The sequence below is a fragment of the Pleurodeles waltl genome, chromosome 4_1 (genome assembly GCF_031143425.1).
Source record: "Pleurodeles waltl isolate 20211129_DDA chromosome 4_1, aPleWal1.hap1.20221129, whole genome shotgun sequence".
NCBI classification, from domain to species: Eukaryota; Metazoa; Chordata; class Amphibia; order Caudata; family Salamandridae; genus Pleurodeles; species Pleurodeles waltl.
The window spans coordinates 107,884,645-107,907,510 of record NC_090442.1 but is presented as its reverse complement, the minus strand read 5'-3'; the positions used below and the strand labels follow the sequence as shown (position 1 = coordinate 107,907,510).

Below are 22,866 nucleotides of genomic sequence, written 5' to 3'. Positions count from 1 at the left end.
CCTGGCATGATTTCTTCTATGCCCACTGGCAGAAGTGCACCCTGCACATACATAACCTGCCGTTGGATGCTGATACTGAGGGGCAGAGTGCTACTATCGGGGGATGTGGCCACGCTGCCAGAGCCCCTTTGCCATCCATGACCTCACTGCTCTTCTAAGTCCACCGTGATGAGTGCGTGGAATTGTGGCACGTCTCTCCACACTTCATTAAGGCCTGGGTCAGAGCTCAGAAAAAACATATTGTGAAATGTGCCACGTGTATGTTTGAAGCAACTGACCGAGAAGAAATGTTTGAAAATTAGTTTTGAAGGAGAAAAAACCTACAGATTACATACTATATTTTCGCCCAGCAAAAGAAGTGAAACATCCTTGGGAGCTTGTTCACATTTATACTTCGAATGGCCACCCGGTAAATTGATATTTAAGGGAGATTTTCCTGAACAAAATATTACTTTGCAGATGAATTTGAGGTTAAGTTAGACCGTATTTCTCCATTACAACATGCCTTTTGTGGTTTCTAGTTGTATTTGTCGGCTTGCCTGCTTTCTACTGGACTTCTGACCTGTGTGAAATGGTGACAAAAGTTCTAAAATGCACTGGTGCAGCATGTAATGGGAGCAACACAAAAGGAGGACAGACAGAGTGTTGAACAATGCAAACACTCACCCCCAGTTTGTGTTGCTAAAGTTGCCCTAAGTGAGAAGGGTATGCCCAGACATGGGCCCCTTGCTCACTGTGCCACTGGATTCAAGCTAGTCTGGCTGATGAAGGGTGACACCCTGAAACCGGTCCAAGGATGCTTGTTTCCAGTCCAGGGAGGACCTGGCTTGGCAGTTCAGACTGGACTGTTCCCATGAGGAACAGGGTCAAGATTGATTTGCATATAGCTGGGTCCAAACTGGGGTGGCATGGTGAGCAAAAGAACAATGGATTAAACCCAGATCTGTGACTGGGGGTGAGTGTTTTGCATTGTTCAGCTCTCCGTCCATCATCCTTTTGTGTTGCTGCAGCATGTAATAGAACACCTAGAACCGAGTGGAAGGAGCCAATTAATTGCAGGCCATGTGTCAGGTGATGTGTGTATGTGATTGGCTGAAAGTGTCTTCATGGAGCCATTTTTGTTAGTCTTCAGGAGTTAATATTCATCCGGGGCAACAAATACTTGTTTGAAGCAAATATTTCCTTGACAGTGGACTGTATTGTGTGCGCCAAGGTTGGGGGCCCACCCTATGACAAAGGGAGGGCAAAGTTTTCTTCACACTTCTCCCTGTCCCATTTTCTTTCCACAGACAACTTGTGCACAGCCACGATTAAGGGCATTTTTTAAGGAACAAGTCACTCTCTGTCTCAGCTCTCTTCATTTTAGCAATGGCTCCCATTGTTTTGAAGATTGTAAGCTGCTCAGTGTCAAAGGGACATGTGCCAGCATGTCTGAAGTAGTCCTAATTAACCACTTTGCTAAAGAAACCCTCCTTGAATCCTGTAGGTTCAGCCAGCTACAGGACAATTGTTGCAACGGGGCCACCACTGCTCGTGGTGTCACCGATCTGGATTTGACTCCTGCTGTTCCATTTGTGTGTGTTTAAAGAGGTATGTTGGACAGTTGCTGAAAATACAGAATTCTGTTTGATGGCTGAAGTCATCGTGATCACATTATGCCAGTGATTAGAAGACTTCACTTTGTTCCGTTTGCGAGCCATATGTGACTTTGAGCTCTCACCATCATTCATAATATCCTACTTGGGGCAGGCCCAACCCATTGGAGTTGCCAGCTGAAGTCATGTTTTACTGGGCGTGTTCAGGTCATAACATAACTATTAGCTTTGTGCTTTCAATCAAAGAAGGAAAACTGTGGGAGGAAAAACACCACAACTGGTAGGAGTGCAAATGTAGAATAATCTTTCACCTGAGCTAAGGAACGAAGCATGCATAAATACATTTTAAAAGGGCCTGAAAAACATGTATTTTAGAGAAGGCGAAACCAGTGCCTCTTGTAGATTGTGCCAGCACCTCAATGACATCTGATTTATATCATTTGCATTTTATGACTTACTGCTTTCATTATAATTCCCAGTGTGTGAGAGAACTAGGTAACTCAACTTCTGATTTTGTTGAAGTGCCTGTGGCGAATTTGCAAGAGAATGCTGATAAAAGCCTTTGTGTGAGATACTTGCTTCAGGGGAGTTGTTTATGAGCTTCAGATGTAGAGGTACTGAGTTAAGATTTAGCTGAAGAGAGAGGTTTGCATGCAGGGGAGAAAAGCTGACAAGTGCTGAAAAAACTCTGAAGACTTTCTCAACAGGACCTGATGCTGCACTGTCTGAGGTAAGCGACCTGAAAATTTAACTTGGAGAGGCTGGAGCTTCTGGTGCTTTAGTTCTGCTTTAGGCATCAGGGTTACTATGCCTAGATGTGTGTAAACTGTGTACACACTACTAGATGGGCCTGCATCACCCTGCACTATCTGGCTGTTTGAGTTCCTATAGACCTTGGTGTCACTTGTCCTCGTGGTAGGAAAGGAACTATATATGTAAGGGCCTGATTTAGATCTTGGCGGAGGGAAATAACAAATGTGACAGACATCAGGTCCGCTTTATTACGATTCCATGATATCCTATGGAGATCGTAATGGGGAGGACGGGATATCTGTCCCGTTTGTGGTGAAGGATTCTCTCTGCCACCACCTAAATCAGACACAAAGGGGGTCATTCTGACCCTGGCGGTCATTGACCGCCAGGGCCAACGACCACGAGAGCACCGCCAACAGGCTGGCGGTGCTCTCAAGGGCATTCTGACTGCGGCGGTTTGGCCGCGGTCAGAAAGGGAAAACCGGCGGTCTCCCGCCGGTTTTCCGCTGCCCTATGGAATCCTCCATGGCGACGCAGCTTGCTGCGCCGCCATGGGGATTCTGACACCCCATACCGCCATCCTGTTCCTGGCGGTTCGCCCGCCAGGAACAGGATGGCGGTATGGGGTGTCGTGGGGCCCCTGGGGGCCCCTGCAGTGCCCATGCCAATGGCATGGGCACTGCAGGGGCCCCCGTAAGAGGGCCCCACAAAGAATTTCAGTGTCTGCCTAGCAGACACTGAAATTCGCGACGGGTGCAACTGCACCCATCGCACCTTCCCACTCCGCCGGCTCCATTCGGAGCCGGCTTCCTCGTGGGAAGGGGTTTCCCGCTGGGCTGGCGGGCGGCCTTCTGGCGGTCGCCCGCCAGCCCAGAGGGAAACACAGAATCACCGCAGCGGTCTTTAGACCGCGGAGCGGTGTTCTGTCGGGGGAACTCTGGCGGGCGGCCTCCGCCGCCCGCCAGAGTTAGAATGACCCCCAAAGTCTGTTACAAAGAAAACATGGGTGCTAACTCGTCCCAAGAAACAGCTCAACAGTACATTCATATGATTTGTAAATATGACGGTTCATTGCCTAAGCATACAGTGTATATTGCTCTCGTTTCATTACTGTATTGATTTTGCGGTTACTATTTCCACAGCATGAACATGCCCAAATGAGGTATTTCCATATAACAAATAAATATAAGAAATTACAGGACCAGCCTCTCTTACATCGGTTACCTACCAGTTGGGAAATGTTTGGTTATTGTGCAAATTACATCTAGTTTAGGGTGACCCAGCTGTCTTATTTAGAGATTTTGACAAGGTGCTAATCCCTACTAGACGCGTTTTCAATACTGTGCAACAAGTATCCCTGCAGATGTGATTGTCTACAGAGAGTAGATTGGGATAGGTAAATTCTGTAGTATCATTCCTTTGATCACTACTTACGAGAGAACTGTGTGGCCTGTGGTCGTATTTTGCCTGATATTGGACCCTTTCTGATCCCACTCGATAGTTCGGACTCAATGTACACCCTTGGTGTAGTTTAGCTGTAGTGGCATTTATAAAGTACTTTATGCCCCAGTGAGACACTGAGACCAGTAACTGATGAGTAGCACACTACACCAAAGGGTGTGCTTGGTTGTTAGGATGGTGAACTGCAGTGTGGGCTATATGGGAAGCATTTTTATTTATCCTGTTAACTGATTGTACTTATATAGAAAGGAGGCAGCCTAGCGCTAGGCTACCTGCTAGTACACCTACCTCATGGCACTCTTGGGAGCTTAAACAAATGAGTCTTACAAATGAGTTCTTCTTAAAGGCTTTGTAGTTAGAGAATTATCTACGCTTTAGTAGTTAGTCATTCTAGGATGAGGCTGCCTGAGGGGGTAAAGGTGTTACTGCTCTGGTAAGATTTCTTAACTTTAGGCATATTTAGCAAACATGCCCCAGAGGAGCATAAGCCTCTAGGCGGCATGTACAAGAAAATGATTTGCTCGATCAAGAGTGGGCATCCGTTAAGGATGAATTTAAAACTGCTGCATAGACTTTTGAATAGACATTGTTTATGCACAGGGAGCCAACACACATTCTGCAATTTGCCTGAGATGGATGCAAGGTGGTGTAATTTAAAAAGAAGCGGAGTAACCCCTTTCTGCGCCAGTTGCAATTTAGAATAGTGCAAAACGTTAAAGCAAGATTATATGCATTAACATAATCAATTCTTGCTTCTGCTAAGGCTTGAATAATAGGATAATTGGTTTTGTCTGGGAGAAAATGCAGAATTGTTCTTAAAGCGTTGATGAGGACCTCTCCTTCCGAACCCAAATTAGCAAGCGGACTGCTGCCTGTGTCTCCCATCTCAAACACCCCTGGATATTTAAATGTCATGGTGGGTAAGGGTAGGGTTCCATTGTGTCTGACCACCAGCTTTAGGACCATGTTGAGGGCAGGCTGCCAGCACCATGACCTCAGGTTTATTTAAGTTAATTTTGACGTAGTTTTTGGACATCCCCTCTTAAATCAGTTCTACATTAAGTAGCACATATTGTCTACAGGGCCAAAAGGAATTACCATATTCCACTGATACTGGTATCACTTCACTGGTTTCCCATTGAAGCCAGGGCTAAATACAAGACAGCTTGTACCATTCACAAGGCCCTTCATTCATCCACTTCACAGCACCTGTCTGACAACCTTAAATGGGGGCCTAGACCATCACAGATTGCTGAAACACTGCTGTGAACCTCCGATCTTTAAAAAGGAATGACATGATTATGGAACTCTTTCCCTCCCATATACACACTACTAAATCCATCAGAGCTGAAAGCGCTTCTTTTTCACAGACATTTTACGCAACCTCACACCCCCAAGGTGTACTCTCCATAGTAAGCGATGGCTTGAGGCAGACCTTGCCACCTTGATTCACAGTCCACACCATGTTTCTGTTACTCAATTGCTATGACTACTGCAATTTATAACTTGTACCATGCTATTAAGTGTTTTGCTTAATTAATGGAACCATCATCTTTGGATAATGTAATCTTGGGCCATATGCAATGTTACCAACATCTAGGATTATGTAACATTAAACCTTATATAATGATCTATTGCGGATGTAAAATGTTCTAGCACATCTGAGTAATGGCCACGCAAAATAAAAATGCATTAATAAATATGTGATATTAGAAATGGCATGCTTCCCCAATGACTAGGCCCAAAATGACATTGTCATTGTTCAGGCTATAACAAAAACACATAGGGAAAGTTAAAGTGTAGGTTGTACACTTTAATCTAGAACGTTTGATATGTACCAGCTACAGACTCCAAAGAGTTATTTTATATATAATAAAAATTCCTTCCCAACCTGTACTTGGCCTCAGTAAGGTGTGCAATGTGTGTGAAAACTGCTGTTAGAGCAAGGACAAGGACATCAGAGTAGGGAGGTGCTTTCTTTCCCTGGCAGCATAGCCAGTTGTGGTGGACCCAGGAATATAATTAACTTCAAAGGGTCCTGCCCTGTCACAGGTAAATGTTATGCGACACGTGGAAAGGTCCAGTTTTTGGCCCCATAGTCAGGCAGGCACCACACCCATTGTAGGAAAGCTACCCCAGAATCGGTCTTGCGTGACAACAGAAGAGTGGACTGCTCAAAACCCTGGCCATACTGCTAGGTAGGCACCCAGGTTCTGCACAAGAGGAGAGAAGGGTTCCCCCCCATCTTGGACTCGGGGAATAAGGTGCGCTGTGAGATTGTTTCAGTAGGGCAAATTGGTACCTCTGCAAAAGTGTGTAGAGTTGCCCCAGGTAACTTTTAACCCATTGGTTAGGGAAAAGACAGGAGTAACCCCCAATCCACTAGCTGGTGCCAGGCTTAATTGCGGCACCTCAAGGTGGGAAAGAACAGAAAGACTGAACATGTTGTTTGAGATCAATGAGGGGACCTGAGGGCTGGACCTGCTCCCAATTGGACAAGGATGTGGACTGCAAGGGTCAGTTAGCTGACCTCCTGTTTGGCTTGAGGGACAAAACAAGCTGAACGAGGCCTTTTTCCTAAAGGGCCCAGCTGCCCAGTATTGACTGGAGCTGGACTGGACTCTGCTGTTGGCCTCTGAAGGGCACCCTAAGAGTCTCAACGTGCTTCCTGTGTGGTGCTGGAGGCCTTAGAAGGGTACTCCTGTGATTGTTGGGCACCAAAAGAAAGTCTGGAATCTTCTGAAAAGTTTTCCTACAGACCTGTCAGTAAAAGCATCCGAACAGCAGTTCTACAACGCTAGATTGAGTTTCAAATTTGTTCCACTCAAAGGTCCCCGCACCTCCGAAAGAACAACTAAGTTTCATTCTGCCTTGGTTCTTAGAAACCTTTCAATGAGAAATGGCCAGAGTTCCAGCAGAACCAACCTTGCGTGCCTTCCATGGCAGCGACTACAATCTCAGCAGAGTCCCACACAGGGAGGGTTTTTCTTCTTAAAAATTGACAAAGTCCCATTCTGTATTGGGTCTTAAAGTAAACGTCAATATTTTTCTCCTACCAATTGATAATGTCCCTTTTTGAAGTGGGATTTAGAGACGTTTAAGACTTTTTGACTTCCAGACTTTCACCAAGACCTATCCACTTTGAGTATGCGACCAGGCTCCATCGTGGCTAGCTTGCAATTGTACCCTGGTCCCAATCTACCACGTTCATTGGCTTACCTTGGGTGCTTTATTTGTCTTCACAATTTTTCCACTTACATCTTTCAAAATTCATAACTCTGATTTCCCATATCAGATATGCGTCATTATAGTGCCTTTCTGGTTATTTTTCTCTCTATTTTATAAAATGGAGTGAGTTTATTTAGTGTGGATCTTCGCCTTTTTAACTCTTTTGCTACTTGTAAATGCTTTACTCATTTTTCTATGCTAAACCTGTCTGCTGTGTGCCATAACCACCTGTGTGGGTGAGCTCAAGTTTGAACTAGTAAAACCTTTGACTGGACGTAACAGACCTGTGACTGTCATCCAACGAACTAATAATTCATTTCCTTACAAGCCCTTACAAATCAGGGATTTTCTCTCACTCTTCCACCTATGTTCGCATTAAAACAATGTTGTTGACAGCTGTTTAGTCATTGGAGTTTTCCATTGTTTTTTCTTATATCCCTTAAACAGATTCTAAAGATTGGCTGCAACATAATGTTCCATCTCTTCATCCTCCTGCAGCTGGGAACTTCAGTTGCCGTCTTAGTCTTTGGATGGAAGGCACTGAGGAACGTCCAGCGATATGATCCAATGGTAAGGACAGCTCTAGAGTTTCCAGGGATAGGTTCAGGTCACAGAGCCTTACAGAACCTTAAAGGTGGAGAGTATTTCATCTCTTCAAATGGGTGGACCATGGCACTGGAACATCTTCACAGAGGTCCTTGTTTACTAACGTTTATGTGGGAGTTTGCTTGATCCAACATAATTCAGCACTGCACGTGCTAGTCCTTAAAACAGAAAGTAGATTCACACTTTCTTTTGCATCATTTCACATCGATTGCACTCTGACTCAAAAATTCAGTAACTAAGGGCAGGAGTCTCACTTTTCGATAGTGTGAAAGGTTAGAGTGCCCCTGGGAGAAGGATGAGAGTATAGGCCAGCGGCACCAGCCAAGGGCTAGCAGGGGCGCTGGGTGCTTCAGAGTTGCAGATTAATGTCTTGGATGGATTGCTGTGCATGTCATATTATATTTAAAAAAAAAGAGTCTGGCATTGTAATGACCACATTTTTGTGGGAACCTCGGTTTGTCATAAGGATACAGCCCATATAGGGCTGGCTGGGATTGGAGCTTTAACGAAGAGAGAACATATTTTTAAACCTATGGCTGGATGATATAGGGCTCAGGGGCTCCAACAGAGTCTGTGTAGAGAAAAACAAAAGTAGACTGCAGCCTACTGGCCACCAAACAAGGAGTCTTCAAATTTCGATGTTCAAGCATCAAATGTGGCCTGGTGTGAAAGGTGGTAATATTCCTGTGACAGTCCTGGGCTCAAAGGTAGATTCTTTTGATGATAATATAATATAATACCCCTTGAGGCTTGGATTTACGTGTTGGTGCACAGGACCTTCATCGTTGGCATAGCATGGACTCAGAGATTGCACTTTTACAGAAGTACAGTGACTAACACACTTAGTTAGACTTTCCCCTCAATTATAGGTCCATCATAGCTAGGGGGAGATTGTGGTATGGAGGACTTCTGTGCCTGTTTGTGACCAAAGAATGAGATAGAACATTTCCATTATAACTTAAGGTGTAATGCGTTTCTTCATGGAGCAGGGAGTATTTCTGCACCGGCTCCAGATGTTCCTGCTGCAGTGGAGTCGTCCACCACGCACATGGCACTTTAATACTTAATATCTGATAGGATGGGTTGATTTCTCTGATTTGGGCGTGCACGTGGACATGGGGCCTTAAGGTTAGGGGGTCTGGGACAGAGCTATAGCCCCATTCTCCTCTTTCACTAGATATACAGCAAGGTTCTCACACATCAGGCTTTCACCTACAAGAAAGAATGGGACACAGTGGCTTTCAAGCTCTGGGACTGGAGGGTTCAGTGCACTGTTACAATTAATCTGAATCTTCACCTCCAGAACTAGACGGATTGGGTACAGTCTTGCATTTCTAGTAGTAGATGACCTCAGGTGTTGTCAAAGTGCAATAGAATAAAGGATGGGGATGGAGGCACTCTAAGCATTGTAGGCACTTGCCTAGCGGTGTGCAAAATTATTATTTTATGGCCCTAACTGCACCTAATTTAGAGTGGTCTGGCGTTCCGGGCCAAAAATGACTGCATGTGATAGTAATTTTGGTTCTGGAAACACTGGACTAAGTATTACCAGGTTTTATTCTGTCCCATGTAAAACCTAGCAGGAGCTCCCCCCGTAGCAGAGACCACAAGCAGTGGCGCAGCTCAGACCATGTCCAACCCCTGAAAGCTTCGGAGGGGGAATAACAATGCTCCCCCGTGACTCCAATTGCTGTGGTTCAGGGCAGCTTCACCCCCAAGAGCAGCAGATGCTTCAGGCAGGAAGCCAGGTCCCCGGTTGCCTTCTGACATCCAGGGCACGCGCGCCCCGTCACCGGCCCCGTAGCAACAGCGCCAGGTGTGAGACTGCATCCAGCAAGGGGGTTGGAGGACAGGCCCAGAGCAGACCGCCCACCTTGCCATAGCTCACAGGTATGCAGAAAACCACCCTCCTTCCCATAAGGTAGCCGTTCCACCAGCAGCCAGGGAGCCACCCCTGCGCCATAAACCGGAGTCATAAAAAGTGCCCCCACCAGAACTGCAGCGGAAGCTCCACCCGCGATACCCAAGACTGGAACATTATCTGGCAGCCCACACAATCCACCCAAGGAAAGTATGTGGAGCCTGAGCTGAAAAAACTCGGGTCTGTATAACGGCCCCCACTCTAGGACTGTTTAAGTCCCGCTCGAGTGGGGTAGCCGGATTTAAGCAGGCCACATCTGGGGACGCCATAAAATTCATAATGTTGCTCTGCATTAAATGGTGAAGTTATTTTTGTCCTGTTCAGTTATGCCCCCGAGAGAAATGTACCATTTTTTTTCCAAACAGTTCTCTTGTTGGAAGTACAGTTGCACTTTTCTTCAGTAAAATCAGCGGTAATAAAACCGCTAGGGGCGTTTCTTATTTAGCTGTAACGAAACTTGCATGTTCAACTGCAAAATTTCATTTGTCGATTATTTTTCTCACACTTGTACAAAGTAAAAATGTTCAAACTTGACGGAATAAGCAATTTGTTCCAAGAACTTCATGAAGTTCCTAGAAGTGACGTCTGCCTTTCAAACACACCTATGCTTGGAGTAAGACACAAAGCCTCATGCTTCTTCTAAAGCTTGGTCGCTGAAAGGTTTGATGGAGCTAATAACCATTTTTAAATCAAATGTGTTTTTTTCCTCTCCTTCTTTTGCAGATCTGAAAATCATGAATGTTGACATCACGTCTTTGCTTCTTGCCATAATACAATTCGTTCTCCAATATCGAGCCAGCGTTTCTCCAGTGCCTTTTTGAAAGCGAAAATGTTCACATTCCCTGTGGCTTCTTGCGCATTTCTGCTGTGCCTTTTTAGTGCTGCTTGGTAGAGGCAGCTGATGCAAAACAAAAAACTGATTGTAAGACAGCAGAAATACTACACAGAACTCAGTAAATGTATGTTTTGTACTAGGTGCACGTGCCTTTTGAAAACATGGGCCCAAGAGTATCTTTATATGAGTTAGCAACAAACCTGTGTGAGCCCTACATAGAGATCTAATAGTACGTGAGACACTATCTTCCAAAGTGTTCGACAGAGAAAGATTTAAACTTGGTGCCCCCCCATATAATGTACATCGAGTGATTGGCATATGCTATCGGCCTGTTACATTTTCCTTCTCATTTTTTATTCCAGAAAAACTAATTGTGTATTCCTTGCATATTTGATTGTGAGAAGAAAGCATCAACATCCTATCCTATCCTACTCTTACAAACTTGCAATGTGTTATGAAGGTTAATGACATATTCCCAGACTATATGCACCCCTTGCCTCTAATTCATAGGTCAAAGCCACCACCTCCCTGCTCACCCAGTGACACCACGTGTCAGTGGGAGGTAGGAGACTCACCCTCCCACTCAGGTTACCCAATCTCAATGCCTTTCATTAAGAGAGGAAGTATACACCCTCTTATTCAAATTTTCTGGTTCCAGTGTCACTGATATGACACATATAACCAGTTCCTTTACTCACCTTGTCCAATGTCATTTGCCACAAAGTGATGCCTTATTTTTGAATCAACTGTTAGGCCTCAAAAAGCGTTAATTGGACATTACACTTTATTTTAAGCCTCAACACCTTCCATCATGTGTAATAACATATGTCACTAGGACGTGTCCCTCCTCTTTCTTTCCCTTTCACTCATCCAGAGTCATTGTGCCACTGGGAGGCCAAATGCTGCTCCTGTTCCAGTGCCTACTCCTGGAGGACTGGTGCATTCTCTTATCTTTCTATCCAGTCACTGGGAGGAGGACATCCATCACTTGAAGGGCTCTCTCATTACCAGAGTTGCATGTTAAGTACATGTCAGATTGGAAGGTAAAGATTAAAAAATCTACCCACTCCAAACCGTAGTATCAATAGCTTCATAAAAATAAAAAATATCTCAAAAGGACACTTTTGGTTGCTCTGGTAGTTAACACACAATATAATTAAAAAACAGTATGTTATGTTATCCTACATTATGCTATGTAGAGTAATAATGCACTGATACCTGAGGTTTCCTGGGACTAAAAAATAAACTTGGAAAAACAAGACTTGTCTACTGGAGAAATGTGCAGTTTGCAGCTTTTAATGTATACATCATCAGGATTAATTTCAAATGATGAGGTTCCAGAAGTGTATTCAAAGCTTTTCTGCTAAAGGGTAAATGTACTAACGCCCAGGCATTGCTGCTGTTATCAAGGAATGTCTAGGCGACGGATTTCGAGTGAAGAACTCTGGCTTGCAGATGGACTTCCAGTTTGTTCTCAAAGAAGGAAGAACTCTTACCATAAATTGCTCAATCGACAAGTACCTTAAATATAACTCAGACTTCCTATGGTAACTAGTCAGGCTGTTTCGAAAAGAAAGTTGTAGGATCCACCCAACTTGCACTAGTGACCGAAAATCTGTCGCCATATTGTATTTCTTGAAGCTTTCCCAATATGTACTTTGGTAAATCCCAGAGTAAATCTCTGCAACCTGACATTTTTCAGCATATTTTACGTCATGCAAAATGTCAACAACAAGGGGATGATTTTCTTTTTTTTTTTTTTTTTTTTTTGTCACAAGGTGTCTTGACCAATGGGATTCGTTTTGTGTAACAGTTAGATGTCAGCCCTCTCCAACAAAAAAACACTGCCCTTGAGGGATTACTGGTGCTGCTTGTGGATTTGCAAACTTGGTATCGTTGGTCATTTTAGTTTCTCTTTATAATGAGACAAGATGGAGTTGGATAAATGGCTGTAGACCAGTGGTGTTAATCTTTGACCAAAGGGGGCCTGGTTTATGCCCAATTTATAGTGTCATCACATACAATACATTTACATACAAGCGGCTATCATACGCACGTTACAAGACTCACACCTCTCTGGACCTATGCTAAAAATAATTTCATCTAAGCACTCCAAAGCATTCTCAGGACACATTGCTTGGAAAAGCCTCCAGCAACCTTTGAAGCCAGCCTTGCACCAGCTCTGTCTCCAAAACTAATGCTGATGTAGCACGACTGGGCAATTTTGTCCTTTCCACTTTTCTGTCCATTATGCAGTGTGCTAATGCACGGTGGCTGTTACCGAGAACGATGGGTACGGTGGGAATCACCTCCTGGCTATCTGCCTTTGTCATACACCAATAGCTGTCACAACTGGCTTTAATTTAAAAAAACGAAAGACACAATCATCTCTAGTGAACACAGAAGCCAAGCAAACCTAAAAAAAAGGTTCTGTGCTTAGCATGCACAAATTTGCACAGGCCCACAATTAATTTGCCCTTCAATCAAATCCTTATGTGTCTGGCAGAACCCACCATCTCATTCTAGACCCGTGCAAAGAAAATACCATGAACATGATTGATACATGTAGAATGTCCTACCCTTTTTTTCCCTAAACACCTTAACACCCACTACACAGGCCCTAATCTCATTGCGCCATTAATTCTGCCATTCACTTCTAGAGCTAGTGGATATGCAAAATCAAGCGTCCACTTACGAAATCAGACATAAGATCCAGTGGCCAGTGTATATTTGGAACATAATGATCCCTGAGCCTCATAAACTCACCAACCTCCTCATCCAAACATCCTTCTTTTCATTGTCTCCTGCTTATCTGACAACAGTGCTAGCTATTCAGGCTCTCCAGTGCTCCTATGGAGCTGTCAGTCTGCCCACCCCTTCAACACCAAAGACCCCTGCAACATGCTGGAGCGTGATCTTTCTTAATCTGTACCCCTTGACAGCGGACCTTTCTCCCCCTTGGGCTGCGAATAATGGTGAATGTAATTCATGTTTGGAGAGAATGGAAAATACCTGTATTCTACCTGCTGCAATTATCTGTCCCATGTGTGCCAGTTACATTTAGTTAGTTTCGATACCCCAGTAGAACTTTAACTATGTATGAATATGCGTGTACTAACACAGATTAACCAAACATCACACTAATATCGTGAAAGGTATATTGCTTAATATAGAAAATGTAAATAAATGCTTCTCACAAAGAGATTCTGTACCTCTTTGCTGCTAACTCTATCCTCGTTGTGGTTGTGATCTAATAGCTGGCTCTCCAGCCTAGTTCTGAGAGCTATTAGTGAGGGACAAAAGACAAACATGACATCACAGAGAAAGATAAGTTATCCAGTGTACTTCCAGCCACATGGAGAATGCTAAGTTCCTTCCTCATAACCCCCTCTGACCAGTCTACATCTGTGTCCCTAGTAGCCAGATTAGTCTGTACCGTCCTCTGGCAAACTCCTTTGCATGCTCTTTGTGGTTAAGACTTGATGTAAAGGCCAGATGTACAAATGTCTCGTGTGATTGCAGCCTTTGACTGTGCCATCACAGCATTTGCGAATTCCAAAGCACAAGTTCCAAAATTTCAAAAGCATTTTGTTAGTGGGAAAAGTCTTGCTAGCAATTTCCAACTCTCAAATAGGAGATAGTATGAAACTGGTATTCTTGTGTTTGTGAGCCACTGTGCTGGTTTGTGACCACAATTTTAGTCCTGAACCATTCCAAGGTTACAGACACCCGACTTGGGTTCACCACCAATTTGCGAAGTGAAATGTGAATGCTGGTGTTTAGCCTCAGGGTGGGGGTGGCGGGGCTGGTGGACCACCTCAGGGTGGGGGGAATCCAAGAGACCACTGCATGCTCCCCATGATGACTTTCTTTTCATGTAAACAGTTTTTCGTAAAGCAGCCCAGTCTCTCTAAGAGATAGGCCTTCTTGAAAGATGCTCATGTTAGGAAGGTGGACGTAGGGATGGAGGGGGGTCTTCTGCCCTTCATCAATGTGTTTGCAGGCATTCGCAGAGGTTTGCACACCTCTTCTCAGTTATTAATGAGGTTTTTGCAGCCCTGTGCTTAATACAAGGGGTCCTGGATAGCATTAATCAGATTATCTGTAAAATGGGACCTTATGGCTTGTTGTCGTAATGTTATTTCGCCAATTCCACTGAGTGAATGAGATTACAATATAATCCCACTGAACTTTTAGTAGTCAATAAGAAGCACATCCTTGTTTTTACCGCACCCATTGTTGATTGTTGTGAGAGGAAACTGACTGCGTTCAGTTACCCTCTGATCCTATAGCTGGATTGGGAGGGCTCTATCCCTTTTACCTTCTGAATTGCTCCCATGGCCTGTTGCTAAAAAGAGAATACCTGCTCCTCATATCTTCACTTATCATTCCAGTGCCTATCTTATTATTGTTGAAGACCTGTTTATATTACCCACTTGATCCATTCACAGAGCCTGTTATTGAGCAGTGAAGATATTTATCTTAGCCTCTAAACCCAAACCCGTCATTGGGAGTCGGTGGCTTGTTTCCCTTGTTTTCATTGCATGTATGCTATGGAGTGTAAAGAGGGGTTTAAATTCTCAAAGTTAAACTTATGATCAGCTGTACTATACAAAAAGAAGTGAGAAGTCCTAGTACATCCTCAGATTTAGTATGAATTCTAGTGTGAGCAGTCCATCTTCTTAGTTTTACAGTATTAGTTCTGATGTTACCACTTTTCCAGAATTTATATAGCTAAAAATGAAGCGATGTTCAGAATTTTCAGAGTTATAGTGGAATCTGACTCAATGGCGAGTGGTCAAATTTGAAGGTAGAAGGCAGCATCAGAAGTAAATCTTGGATGAATAGCTTTGCCCAGCGGTTCCCAACCTTTTGACTTCTGTGGACCCCCACTTTATCATTACTGGAACCCGGCCTAAACAATGTTGATTTGAAACACAAAACAATACACAAAAAATACAGAAACAAGCATTCATCAAACACACCCACAAATGATAACACATTTTATTTAATTTGCAAACAAATCTAAATAATAAAAAAAAAAAATTAATAGGAAGGTCAAAGCTTTTCTAAATTCAATTGAAGCCACACATCATCCATACTATATTCAGTTTGGTGCACCTGCACTGCCCTCATGAAGCAATCTGAGGATACTAATTTAATTTTTATCCTCCAATTTCAGATTCCTTGACATTTACAGTACATTTAGCCACGTTATTTATATACATATTATTAATCTGTTGATATTATTTAATTTTCTAAGCAGCCGTGGATGCCCATAGGAGGCTTCGTGGACCCCCAGGGGTCCCCGGATCACAGGCTGGGAACCACTGGCTTATCCGAACAAAGGAAGCATAATTTATAAACCAAAAAACATTGGCACAATAGAGTCGCTTCGGCCAAAAATGTCTGGTGAGACCTGTCGCTCTAACGTTCTAATGTTTGTTTTTCTGTTTCGCCCTTTTTAATTTATAACTCTTTGTGCTCAGTGGGTGGAATTATTTAACAGCATGATAGCCCTTCGCCTTTGGACATACTGATTGCTGAAGGCCGTCACCCCTGTTACAGGCCCTTGTCTGCAGCCCAAGCCTACAACTCAGGTTCAGGGGCTTTAATAACCATCATAGACCTCGGAAGCATGTGTTAATGCTTTAAAATCTATTTAGTTCACAACTAATAACTAGATTGTAGAGCTAAGGTATGTTTCTAAAGAAGTCAAGAAGGCGGCTAACCTACTGAAGCTTTCTGAATATATTTAGGGATGACATCCTGACCTGTGGTCATATTAGGTGAAATGGTGTACTTTCCTCCAAGCAGTATACCCACAGCAGGCAGGGAGAGCACCATATTTTATATAAAAAAAAAAAAGAAAAGAAAAATAATTTTTAAAAAGCCGTGTCCCAAGTGCAGGTACCAAGTAGCTCCTGTAGCTGCACTGAAAGGCAGACTGTCAGTTTAAAAACGCAGACATCTTTCAATGCAGAAGGACCAAAAGCACATTGAGAAGGGGGCCAGACTTCTGCATCTAGCAAGTGGGGTGGTGGAGGTGAAGGACACTGTGAGGCACATCACATTCTGTACAATTATTGCGCTAACAGCATGCCTGCACCTGTAAGAGTGCACAGGAGCAGTGGCAAATATGTTACTTTGTCACACAGGCCTTGCCCCATTTAAATGAAGCAGTTCTTCCTTGGGATAGTGCGGGCCAAAATGTATGCCTGCATGGTCCATATTAAAGAAGAACTTACATAAGTGTCTGGGACCACTTTTGTCATATTAGTGGCCTGAGGCACAAAACAAACAGGTGCAGATGCCTGTTACATCCTCAAGGACTCTTTTTCTGAAATATGATCTCTTTCTCTGGAAGCGGAGTATACGTATATCCCCCCATAATTAGTTGTTAGCAAATCAGCGCAAATCAGTTCTGTGAATCAGTAATTCTACTGACTGAAGCAGACATATTGATGTGGGGAAACATTACTTACAACGCAATGCATTTACCACGGATATGCGTTTACCACAAATATACCTTTACCATGCATGCCTTTACAACAAATATACCTTTACAACGAATTTCGGTGTAAAGGCATGAATGGTAAAGGTGTATGCATGGTAAAGGTTTTAAAGGTAAGTACAAGTAAGTATTAAGTGGGTTGAATGATATATATATATATATATGTATATGTTCAATGGCATGTGTAGCTGCAGATGCACATGCTATGCACAGGTCCTGCCATCTAGTGTTGGGCTCGGAATGTTACAAGTAGTTTTTCTTCGAAGAGGTCTTTTCGAGTCACGGTGACTGAGTGACTCCTCCTTTTCGGCTCCATTGCCCATGGTCATCGACTCCATCTTAGATTTTTTCTTTCCGCCATCGGGTTCCGACGTGTTCCTCTTCACTCCGGTTGTTCGAGTTGGAAACATCTTACAAACCCTCTAAATTCGTCCGTATTGTTTTCGATCGCGTCTCATCCAGCATCAACACCTCGGTACCGGCGGATACAGATCTTTGAATGCCCTTCGGGGCACCCGCGCCCAACTTGGGCCTGGTCGGCCCGACCAAAAGTATCGTTGAAGTCTCATGGAGCGGACCCCGTTTAGATTCTGCCCTCGGTGCCACGCCAAGTATCCCTACACAGATCAACATCTGGTTTGTAACCTGTGTTTATCTCTGGATCATCGAGAGGATACCTGCGAATCCTGTAAATCCTTCCGTTCGAAAAAGACTTTAAGAGACCGAAGAGCGCGAAGGTTAGAGATGGCATCCAGAAGCACCGTAAGCCTCGACGCAGAGGAGGAGGAGATGATCCACACCGCCGTCTCCATTCAGGGATCCGATTCCGAACAAGAGTCCGACATTGACCGACCAATAACAGCGGGCCAGCACGTGAGTACGCTTGCCCCGGCCCAAACCAAGCCTGTAGGAAGTTGGCTCTTTATATTCTATTTCAAAGTAAGGAATAGTGTGCACAGAGTCCAAGGGTTCCCCTTAGAGGTAAGATAGTGGCAAAAAGAGATAATACTAATGCTCTATTTTGTGGTAGTGTGGTCGAGCAGTAGGCTTATCAGAGGGTAGTGTTAAGCATTTGTTGTACACACACAGGCAATAAATGAGGAACACACACTCATAGACTTACTCCAGGCCAATAGGTTTGTATATAGAAAAATATATTTTCTTAGTTTATTTTAAGAACCGCAGGTTCAAGAATTACAAGTAATACTTCAAATGAAAGGTATTTCACTTAGGTACTTTAGGAACTTTGAATAATCACAATAGCATGTAGAGTTTTGGCAAAAATGGCAATAAGTTATTTTAAAAGTGGACACAGTCCAAGAATAAACAGCTCATGGGGGAGGTAAGTAGAGGTTAAGTTCACAGGTAAGTAAAACACTTAAAGGGTTCAAAGTTGGGTCCAAGGTAGCCCACTGTTGGGGGTTCAAGGCAACCCCAAAGTTACCACACCAGCAGCTCAGGGCCGGTCAGGTGCAGAGGTCAAAGAGGTGCCCAAAACACATAGGCTTCAATGGAGAACAGGGGTGCCCCGGTTCTAGCCTGCCAGCAGGTAAGTACCCGCGTCCTCGGGGGGCAGACCAGGGTGGTTTTGTAGGGCATCGGGGGGGGGGGGTACACAAGCAGGCACAGAAAGTACACCCCAGCGGCGGCCGGGTGCAGAGCGCAAACAGGCGTCGGGTTTTGTAGAGAAAGCAATGGGGAGACCCGAGGGTCTCTTCAACGATGCAGGCAGGCACAGGGGGGGGCTCCTCGGGGTAGCCACCACCTGGGTTAAGCAGAGGGTCGCCTGGGGTTCGCTCCTGCACGGGAGTTTGGTTCCTTCAGGTCCTGGGGGCTGCGGGTGCAGTGTTGGTTCCAGGCGTCGAGTCCCTTGTTACAAGCAGTCGCGGTCAGGGGAAGCCTCTGGATTTCCTCTGCAGGTGTCGCTGTGGGGGCTCAGGGGGGTCGTCTCTGGCTACTCACAGGCTCGCAGCCGCCGGGGAGTCCTCCCTGTAGTGTTGGTTTTCCGCAGGTCGATCCGGGGGCGTCAGGTGCAGAGTGGAAAGTCTCACGCTTCTGGAGGGAAACGTGAAGTTCTCGGTCCTTGGTTGCAGCGCAGTCCTCTGAGGCCTCTGAGGTCGCTGGTCCCTGTTGGATGCGTTGCTGTTGCAGTTTTCTTTGAAGTTGGGAGACAGGCCGGTAGGGCTGGGGCCAAAGCAGTTGTCGTCTCCGTCTTCACTGCAGGGCTTCATGTCAGCAGTCCTTCTTGTTAAGGTTGCAGGAATCTAGTTTCCTAGGTTCTGGGGAGCCCCTAAATACTGAATTTAGGGGGGTGTTTAGGTCAGGGAGGGCAGTAGCCAATGGCTACTGTCCTTGGGGGTGGCTACACCCTCTTTGTGCCTCCTCCCTGTGGGGAGGGGGCACACCCCTAATCCTATTGGGGGAATCCTCCATCCACAATATGGAGGATTTCTAAAAGTGAGGGTCACCTCAGCTCAGGACACCTTAGGGGCTATCCTGACTGGTGGGTGACTCCTCCTTGTTTTTCTAATTATCTCCTCCAGCCTGGATGCCAAAAGTGGGGGCAGTGGCCGGAGGGGTGGGATCTCCACTAGCTGGGATGACCTGTGGTGCTGTAACAAAAGGGGTGAGCCTTTGAGGCTCACCGCCAGGTGTTACAGTTCCTGCAGGGGGAGGTGAGAAGCACCTCCACCCAGTACAGGCTTTGCTCCTGGCCACAGAATGACAAAGGCACTCTCCCCATGTGGCCAGCAACATGCATGGTGTGTGGCAGGCTGGCAGAACTAGTTAGCCTACACTGGAAATCGGGTATGTTTTCAGGGGTCATCTCTAAGATGCCTTCTGGATGTATTTTACAATAAATTGCACACTGGCATCAGTGTGCATTTATTGTGCTGAGAAGTTTGATACCAAACTTCCCAGTTTTCAGTGTAGCCATTATGGAACTGTGGAGTTCGTGTTTGACAAACTCCCAGACCATATACTCTTATGGCTACCCTGCACTTACAATGTCTAAGGTTTTGCTTAGACACTGTAGGGGCATAGTGCTCATGCACATATGCCCTCACCTGTGGTATAGTGCACCCTGCCTTAGGGCTGTAAGGCCTGCTAGAGGGGTGACTTACCTATGCCACAGGCAGTGTGAGGTTGGCATGGCACTCTGAGGGGAGTGTCATGTCGACTTAGTAATTTTCTCCCCACCAGCACACACAAGCTGTGAGGCAGTGTGCATGTGCTGAGTGAGGGGTCCCTAGGGTGGCATAAGACATGCTGCAGCCCTTGGAGACCTTCCGTGGCATCAGGGCCCTTGGTACCAGGGGTACCAGTTACAAGGGACTTACCTGGGTGCCAGGGTTTTGCCAATTGTGGAGACAAAGGTACAATTTAGGGAAAGAACACTGGTGCTGGGGCCTGGTTAGCAGGGTCCCAGCACACTTTCAAGTTATAACTTAGCATTAGCAAAGGCAAAATGTCAGGGGGTAACCATGCCAAGGAGGCATTTCCTTACCTCCCCCCCCCCCAAACGAAAGAGGATGAGACTAACCTTTCCCAAGAGAGTTTTCATTTTCTAAGTGGAAGAACCTTGGAAGGCCCTCCGCATTGGCATGGGCAGTCCCAGGTCTGTGTTCCACTATAAAGTCCATTCCCTGTAGGGATATGGACCACCTCAACAGTTTAGGGTTTTCTCCTTTGATTTGCATGAGCCATCTGAGAGGTCTGTGGTCAGTTTGAACTACAAAGTGAGTACCAAAGAGGTATGGTCTCAGCTTCTTCAGGGACCAGACCACAGCAAAGGCCTCCCTCTCAATGGTACTCCAACGCTGCTCCCTGGGGAGTGACCTCCTGCTAATAAAAGCAACAGGCTGGTCAAGGCCATCATCATTTGTCTGGGACAGGACTGCTCCTATCCCATGTTCAGAGGCATCTGTCTGCACAACAAACTGCTTAGAGTAATATGGAGCTTTTAGAATTGGTGCTGTGCACATAGCTTGTTTCGGGGTGTCAGAGGCCTGCTGGCACTCTGTAGTCCAGTTTACCTTCTTGGGCATTTTCTTGGAGGTAAGTTCTGTGAGGGGTGTCACTATGGATCCATATCCCTTCACAAACCTCTTATAGTAACCAGTCAAGCCAAGGAATGCCCTGACTTGAGTCTGGGTTTTTGGAGCTACCCAGTCCAGAATAGTCTGGATCTTGGGTTGGAGTGGCTGAACTTGGCCTCCACCTACAAGGTGTCCCAAGTAAACCACAGTACCCTGCCCTATCTGACATTTAGATGCCTTGATAGAGAGGCCTGCTGCTTGCAGGGCCTGCAAAACCTGGTGATCCTGCCAGCTGGAGCTAAAGACAGCAATATCATCAAGATAAGCTGCACTAGAGGACTCCAAGCCAGCAAGGACTTGATTCACCAACCTTTGGAAGGTGGCAGGGACATTCTTTAAGCCAAAGGGCATCACAGTAAACTGATAGTGCCCATCAGGTGTAGAGAATGCTGTTTTCTCTTTGGCTCCTGGTACCATTTTTATTTGCCAGTACCCTGCTGTCAAGTCAAAGGTACTTAAGTATCTGGCAGCACCCAATGTATCAATAAACTCATCTGCTCTTGGGATGGGATGAGCATCTGTCTTGGTGACAGAATTAAGCCCTCTGTAGTCCACACAGAACCTCATCTTTCTCTTGCCATCTTTTGTGTGAGGTTTGGGGACTAAAACCACTGGGTTAGCCCAGGGGCTGTCAGAGTGCTCAATTACTCCCAACTCCAGCATCTAGTGGACTTCCACTTTGATGCTTTCCTTAACTTGATCATACTGTCTGAAAATTGTGTTTTTGACAGGCATGCTGTCCCCTGTGTCAACATCATGGGTACACAGGTGTGTCTGACCAGGGGTTAGGGAAAAGAGCTCAGCAAACTGTTGTAGGACTTGCCTGCAGTCAGCTTGCTGTTGGCCAGAGAGGGTGTCTGAGTAGACCACTCCATCTACTGAGCCATCTTTAGGGTCAGAGGAGAGGAGATCAGGGAGAGGTTCACTCTCAGCTTCCTGGTCCTCATCTGTAACCATTAACATGTTTACATCTGCCCTGTCATGAAAGAGTTTGAGGCGGTTCACATGGATCACCCTTTTGGGGGTCCTGCTAGTGCCAAGGTCTACCAGGTAGGTTACCTGACTTTCTCTCTAGCACTGGGTAAGGGCCACTCCATCTGTCCTGAAGTGCCCTGGGAGCCAAAGGCTCCAGAACCCAGACGTTCTGCCCTGGCTGAAACTCAACCATAGCAGCCTTTTGGTCATACCACATCTTCTGGAGCTGTTGGCTGGCCTCAAGGTTTATGCTTGCCTTTTCCATGTACTCTGCCATCCTGGAAGTTAGGCCTAGTGCATAGTCCACTATATCTTGCTTAGGCTCATGAAGAGGTCTCTCCCAGCCTTCTTTCACAAGAGCTAGTGCTCCCCTAACAGGTTGGCCAAACAGAAGTTCAAAGGGGAAAACCCTACTCCCTTCTGAGGCACCTCTCTGTAGGCGAAAAGCAGACATGGAAAGAGGACATCCCATCTCCTTTTGAGCTTTTCAGGGAGCCCCATGATCATGCCCTTCAATGCCTTGTTAAACCTTTCAACAAGACCATTGGTTTGTGGACGGTATGTTGTGGTGAATTTGTAAGTCACCCACACTCATTCCACAAGTGTTTTAGGTAAGCTGACATGAAGTTGGTACCTCTGTCAGAAACCACCTCCTTAGGAAATCCCACTCTGGTAAAGATACCAATGAGTGCTTTGGCTACTGCAGGGGCAGTAGTGGACCTAAGGGGAATTGCTGCTTCAGGGTACCTAGTAGCATGATCCACTACTACTAGGATATACTGATTCCCTGAGGCTGTGGGAGGTTCAAGTGGACTCACTATGTCCACTCCCACTCTTTCAAAGGGGACCCCCACCACTGGAAGTGGAATGAGTGGGGC

General features: G+C 45.4%; 1 protein-coding gene across 2 annotated transcripts in view; it reads left to right on the top strand.

Moving 5' to 3' along the window:
• Positions 1 to 13,603, top strand: part of LOC138287428 (membrane-spanning 4-domains subfamily A member 15-like) — a 79,869-nt gene extending 66,266 nt beyond the window's left edge. For both annotated transcript variants that reach the window (XM_069227849.1, XM_069227851.1), the window contains exons 6-7: positions 7,485 to 7,607; positions 10,288 to 13,603. In XM_069227849.1, coding sequence (XP_069083950.1) covers positions 7,485 to 7,607; positions 10,288 to 10,293 — 129 coding nt within the window. In that variant the 3' untranslated portion in view covers positions 10,294 to 13,603. The remainder of the gene's footprint in view (positions 1 to 7,484; positions 7,608 to 10,287) is intronic.
• Positions 13,604 to 22,866: the final 9,263 nt, after the last annotated feature.